The sequence below is a fragment of the Morone saxatilis genome, unplaced genomic scaffold (assembly GCF_004916995.1).
Source record: "Morone saxatilis isolate NCDOM2014 unplaced genomic scaffold, NCSU_SB_2.0 Contig17, whole genome shotgun sequence".
NCBI lineage: Eukaryota > Metazoa > Chordata > Actinopteri > Moronidae > Morone > Morone saxatilis.
Genome location: NW_023339729.1, coordinates 24,885,779 through 24,886,575, shown reverse-complemented (window position 1 = coordinate 24,886,575; position 797 = coordinate 24,885,779). Strand labels below are relative to the sequence as shown.

General features: G+C 38.1%; 1 protein-coding gene across 1 annotated transcript in view; it reads right to left on the bottom strand.

The window, feature by feature from the left end:
* The window catches only part of LOC118327169 (slit homolog 1 protein-like), a 56,911-nt gene that overhangs the window by 13,756 nt on the left and 42,358 nt on the right, over window positions 1–797 (bottom strand). Inside the window, exon 17 of the mRNA XM_035660435.1 lies at window positions 618–689. Coding sequence (XP_035516328.1) covers window positions 618–689 — 72 coding nt within the window. The remainder of the gene's footprint in view (window positions 1–617; window positions 690–797) is intronic.

Here is a 797-nt window from a genome sequence, read left to right as displayed (position 1 = left end):
CATCTGATGAAAATAAAACAGAGTCAATATATCGGTACTCTGTATCAGGAAGTACCCAAAAGTCTGAAAAAAGTGATATCAGTGCATCTGAAAATGACAATCTTTATTTGAAAAAGAATCTAGTCTCAGGTCATATCCTGCTTAATCATGAGTTACCACAATGTAGTGTTATTTATCCTAATTTTTTGGTCTAGTCTTTATCGGCTTCCATGGTTACGGACAAAGGAAGTAGTCCAAAGAGGTAATTTTGTAATCATTTGTTAAACATGATCTAAAACGTTCTAGCACAGCTCTGAAGCTCTAACGTTAAACACTTTATTGTGATTCCTCTCACGACTACGGACTAAATTAAGTTAAATCACCCTTGATTATGGTGATTAAATATCTGTAATGAACAAGATCAAGACCCTGGACCGCTGTATCAGACACACTAAACTCGTGCATCGAAAGAACTGATGCCTCTTCACACAGGCACTCGCTTAAAATGCCTGCCAGTTACTGGCCATTGGTCATATCTCATCTCAAGAGGTAAATGTTTTCTGTGACATAACACGTGAATTTGGAAATGTCCTTTAACATTTCATAAAGAAGATTTGTGTGTGTGTGTGTGGACTCACAGAGTGGTGAGCTGGCTCATGTTGGAGAAAGAGTCATCAGAAAGGGAGCTGATTTTATTGTTGCTCAGATCTCTGCAGAGGAAAAAAGTCAATTCCAATCAATACACACACACACACACACACACACACACACACACACACAAAATATACTGCAGGACTCCCATTAGATACACAAACACA